The 6,000-nt window shown below is 45.8% G+C and overlaps 1 protein-coding gene across 1 annotated transcript in view; it reads right to left on the bottom strand.

Annotated features, from left to right (window-relative positions):
* Positions 1-6,000, bottom strand: part of LOC106604330 (teneurin-2) — a 276,175-nt gene that overhangs the window by 48,359 nt on the left and 221,816 nt on the right. The window contains 1 exon segment of the mRNA XM_045717935.2: positions 4,535-4,720. Within this exon segment, the coding sequence (XP_045573891.2) occupies positions 4,535-4,720 (186 nt within the window).

Below are 6,000 nucleotides of genomic sequence, written 5' to 3' on the forward strand. Positions count from 1 at the left end.
GAGGGAGAGAGAGAAAGAATGGGAGGATAAGAAAGATAGAAGGGAGAGAGAGAGTGATAGATGGGGGAGGGAGAGAGAAAGAGAGACATACTTTGTTGTGTTTTAATGCATTAAAGGTCTCAGTCAATCCAATGATTATGGTAAAGAATTCCTGAAAGCCACATTGATTGACCACACAACACATCAATTAGATATCTGCAGGGCAATTTTAATTTCCATTCTCCATACTGTGTACCCAACCAGCTCTCACATTCTCACGTCAGAATTAGACGTTCATCCATGTTTCTCAAACGTCAAATTTCAAAGTTGTTCCAAACGTCAAATTTGAAAGTGTTTAAGGTTAAGTTCAGGCATCAACTCCAAAATCATAAGGTTAGGCATTAACTCTGAATGGTTAAGGTTAGGCATTAACTCTGAGTGGTTAAAACCTCTACGGGATCGGTGTCCCACCCACCGATCCCGTAGATCGGTGGGTAGGTTGGTTGGCCTAACGTGCGCTAATGTGATTAGCATGACGTTTTAAGTAACAAGGACATTTCCCAGGACATAGACATATCTGATATGGGCAGAAAGCTTAAATTATTGTTAATCTAACTGCACTGTCTAATTCACAGTAGCTATTACAGTGAAAGAATACCATGCTATTGTTTGAGGAGAGTGCACAGTTATGAACTTGAAAATGTATTAATAAACCAATTAGGCAAATTTGGGCAGTCGTAGATACAACATTTTGAACAGAAATGGAATGGTTCATTGGATCGGTCTAAAACGTTGCACATACACTGATGCCATCTAGTGGCCAAAATCAAAATTGCGCCTAACCTGGAATAATACATTGTGACCTTTCTCTTGCATTTCAAAGATGATGTAAAAAGAAACATGAACAACGCATGTTTTATCTTTGTATTGTCTTTTACCAGATCTATTGTGTTATATTCTCCTACATTAATGAACATTTTCACAAACTTCAAAGTGTTTCCTTTCAAATGGTATCAAGAATATGCATATCCTTGCTTCAGGTGCTGAGCTACAGGCAGTTAGATTTGGGTATGTCATTTCAGGCAAAAAATCTATCGGCCCTCAGACCAGCCATGTACTGTTCTGCCTAACTGAGTGTTGAGTGTGTATGTGTGTATTGGCCCAGGACCATAGAGCACAGCAGAGTGTTAGCCATGATTGTCTGTAAAATGGATCAATTTTAAGCAGACCAACCGTTATGCAGAGCAAGGACAGCAGAATCTATATGGGGCATTGATCGGCTAGCTGGGCCAGGCAGGCAGCCAGGCAGCCAGGCAGGCAGGCCCTCTCCTTAATGCTAGAGGACGATTAAATTCTCCTCATACTAACCAGAATAAAGTGGGATTTCAGAAACTATTAAGTCCATTCCCCTCACTAATGTAGTTGGATGTGATGAAATCCCCCTTAAAAAGCCTTGGGTTATGGGTCAGCACACACAGAGAGGGAAGGAGAGAGTGTGTTTGTGAGAGAGAGAGAGAGAGAGAGAGAGAGAGAGAGAGAGAGAGAGAGAGAGGACCTGATGGACCTGATGACAACACACTATAAAACTCTCCTTCCAATCTGAACTCTCTCTCTCTCTCTTTTCTCTTTTTTCTCAATCTACATCTGAGCTCTCCCTCTCTTTCCATTCTCTCTCCATTTCTCCCTCTATCTCTGTCACTCTCTCTTCTTCCTCCTCCCACATCTCTCCTCTCCCTCTCTTTCCATTCTCCCTCCTTCTCTCTCCCTCACCCCCTCTCTCCCTCCCGCTCCCCCCCTCTCTCCTCTTCCTCATCCACCATCTCTCCCCCCCTCTCTTCTTCCTCCTCCCCTCTCCCCTGGGTACTACTCTGGACAACAGTGAAAGCCATCTTACTAACTTTAGTAGGGCAGAGGACACTCCAAACCATCCACAGGGAATCTAAAGCCTTCTGTTCAATTCAGTTTGGTTGGGGGACATTGGATCCTGTCACAGGACTTTAACACAACTCCCAACTCCTAACATTTGGGTGTGTGTGGTGTGTGGGGTGGTGTGTGTGGTGTGTGTGTGTAAACAAACAATCCATCCTGTCGTGTGTATGTATGGTACATATCACTGTTTCACTGTGATCTTTGTCAAGTGGAAACATTTGTGGTTCAGAAGTGGATCAATTCGTAGTTCTAATAATGGTGGCCAGACCTGCTGGTGTCTTCATAAGGAGACAGAGAGACTGGGGTTAGTATTCCTTATGTGTCTCTCTACACACACACACTGAGACAAAGGCATTACACAGCCTCCTGCGGATGCACACAAACAAACACACACTCACTCACACACTCTCACACACACACACACACACACACTAAACACATATCTGTATTCTACCACAGCATAGACTTTGCATCGATGGCTTTTGAAATGTATTTCACCGTTTTGTTCTTGTCGAATGTTCTCCACCCATGGAGTGTCTGTAGTGACACAATACATGACCAGCATCTCTATCTAACTGAGGAACATAATGTGTCTGTGTTTAAGACCTGTTCTGTTATATACCCCCATATGAGAGAGAGGCTGGAGGGGGACTGTTCTGTTATATACCCCCATATGAGAGAGAGGCTGGAGGGGGACTGTTCTGTTATAAACCCCCATATGAGAGAGAGGCTGGAGGGGGACTGTTCTGTTATAAACCCCCATATGAGAGAGTGGTGGAGGGGGACTGTTCTGTTATAAACCCCCATATGAGAGAGAGGCTGGAGGGGGACTGTTCTGTTATAAACCCCCATATGAGAGAGAGACTGAGGGGACCTGTTCTGTTATATACCCCCATATGAGAGAGTGGTGGAGGGGGACTGTTCTGTTATAAACCCCCATATGAGAGAGTGGTGGAGGGGGACTGTTCTGTTATAAACCCCCATATGAGATAGTGGTGGAGGGGGACTGTTCTGTTATAAACCCCCATATGAGAGAGTGGTGGAGGGGGACTGTTCTGTTATAAACCCCCATATGAGAGAGTGGCTGGAGGGGGACTGTTCTGTTATAAACCCCCATATGAGAGAGTGGCTGGAGGGGGCCTGTTCTGTTATATACCCCCATATGAGAGAGAGGCTGAGGGGGCCTGTTCTGTTATAAACCCCCATATGAGATAGTGGTGGAGGGGGACTGTTCTGTTATAAACCCCCATATGAGAGAGTGGCTGGAGGGGGCCTGTTCTGTTATAAACCCCCATATGAGAGAGAGGCTGAGGGGGCCTGTTCTGTTATATACCCCCATATGAGAGAGAGGCTGGAGGGGGCCTGTTCTGTTATAAACCCCCATATGAGAGAGAGGCTGAGGGGGCCTGTTCTGTTATAAACCCCCATATGACAGAGTGGCTGGAGGGGGACTGTTCTGTTATAAACCCCCATATGAGAGAGAGGCTGAGGGGGCCTGTTCTGTTATATACCCCCATATGAGAGAGTGGCTGGAGGGGGACTGTTCTGTTATAAACCCCCATATGAGAGAGAGGCTGAGGGGGACTGTTCTGTTATAAACCCCCATATGAGAGAGTGGCTGAGGGGGACTGTTCTGTTATAAACCCCCATATGAGAGAGAGGCTGAGGGGGACTGTTCTGTTATATACCCCCACCTCTGCCCCCATTGCCATCCTAGCTACAGTGGCTGTGAGGTTCTGGATGGTAACCCCAGGCCACAGTGGTTGTGTGGTTGTGAATGGTAAAACACTGGTTGGTTGGCAACAGACAGACAGACAGACAGACAGACAGACAGACAGACAGACAGACAGACAGACAGACAGACAGACAGATAGATAGATAGATAGATAGATAGATAGATAGATAGATAGATAGATAGATAGATAGATAGATAGATAGATAGATAGATAGATAGATAGATAGATAGATAGATAGATAGATAGATAGATAGATAGATAGATAGATAGATAGATAGATAGATAGATAGATAGATAGATAGATAGATAGATAGATAGATAGATAGATAGATAGATAGATAGATATAGCGATATAGCGATATAGATATAGATAGCACACAGATGACTGGTCTACTGGGCCAAGCTTACCAACTCCAGCCAGCCCCAAACCCACAGACGACTAGCAGCGACTAGTTCCTACTACTATGCAGCACGAGAAGCTAAACGCTGAAAACCAAAATACAGTTTTACCTTTGTCAACCAAGTCCCACATGTCTGCATTGAGAGAAAACGTGCAGAGGTTGAGAGAGTGCGTTATGAAAAAAGGAATGGAAGGAGTTTAAAATGCAAGCACATGCATAGCCTAGATCAGCACCCACAAGCAGGAGTGAGGAGTTTTGTCTTGTGAAAGATGCAGCAAACAAAGCTGCCCTAGTTTCTAGTGGGGAACAGAGAGTTGATATCACAAAGTGTTGTTCCCCCACCCACTGTGTTTCTGACACCGGAGTGTTCTGAGGAAAAGCGCTGCTCGGATGAAATGGTGAATGGGAAATTAAACTTCCTATTTCAAAGCATTATGGCTAAATCAAAATAGCGAGGCATCCAACACACCTCCTCCCCTCCCCACCTACCGATGGTACAGTGCTCTCCATTCCAGCCCTGGTGACACAGGCACTTGCCATCCTTGCAGGTTCCATGTTTGATGCAGAGTGGGTTACACACTCGCTGGTCACACCCGGTGCCCGTCCAGCCCTCCTCACACTGACATGCTGCGCCCAAACACACACCGTGGGTCCCGCAGTCTGCAGAACACACTTCTGTAGAGAGGGAGGAGAGAGGCATGTAAACAGTTACACACAGCTACTGTGAACATACTTCTGTAGAGAGGGAGGAGAGAGGCATGGAAAGACTTACACACAGCTACTGTGAACATACTTCTGTAGAGAGGGAGGAGAGAGGCATGTAAACAGTTACACACAGCTACTGTGAACACACCTCTGTAGAGAGGGAGGAGAGAGGCATGTAAACAGTTACACACAGCTACTGTGAACACACTTCTGTAGAGAGGGAGGAGAGAGGCATGTAAACAGTTACACACAGCTACTGTGAACACACCTCTGTAGAGAGGGAGGAGAGAGGCATGTAAACAGTTACACACAGCTACTGTGAACACACTTCTGTAGAGAGGGAGGAGAGAGGCATGGAAAGACTTACACACAGCTACTGTGAACATACTTCTGTAGAGAGGGAGGAGAGAGGCATGTAAACAGTTACACACAGCTACTGTGAACACACCTCTGTAGAGAGGGAGGAGAGAGGCATGTAAACAGTTACACACAGCTACTGTGAACACACTTCTGTAGAGAGGGAGGAGAGAGGCATGGAAAGACTTACACACAGCTACTGTCATTGGGGTTGGATTAGGCATAGCTACTAGAGTTAGGGTAACCACGGGTTGGGTTAGGCATAACTACTAGAGTTAGGGTAAACCACGGTTGGGTTAGGCATAACTACTAGAGTTAGGGTAAACCACGGGTTAGGGTTGGGTTAGACATAGCTACTAGAGTTAGGGTAAACCACGGGTTGGGGTGGGTTAGACATAGCTACTAGAGTTAGGGTAAACCACGGGTTGGGTTAGGCATAACTACTAGAGTTAGGGTAAACCACGGGTTGGGTTAGGCATAACTACTAGAGTTAGGGTAAACCCGGGTTGGGTTAGGCATAACTACTAGAGTTAGGGTAAACCACGGGTTAGGGTTGGGTTAGACATAGCTACTAGAGTTAGGGTAAACCACGGTTGGGGTTGGGTTAGACATAGCTACTAGAGTTAGGGTAAACCACGGGTTGGGTTAGGCATAACTACTAGAGTTAGGGTAAACCACGGGTTGGGTTAGGCATAACTACTAGAGTTAGGGTAAACCACGGGTTGGGTTAGACATAGCTACTAGAGTTAGGGTAAACCACGGGTTGGGTTAGACATAGCTACTAGAGTTAGGGTAAACCACGGGTTAGGGTTGGGTTAGACATAGCTACTAGAGTTAGGGTAAACCACGGGTTGGGTTAGACATAGCTACTAGAGTTAGGGTAAACCACGGGT

The sequence above is a fragment of the Salmo salar genome, chromosome 05 (assembly GCF_965601325.2).
Source record: "Salmo salar chromosome 05, fSalSal1, whole genome shotgun sequence".
NCBI classification, from domain to species: Eukaryota; Metazoa; Chordata; class Actinopteri; order Salmoniformes; family Salmonidae; genus Salmo; species Salmo salar.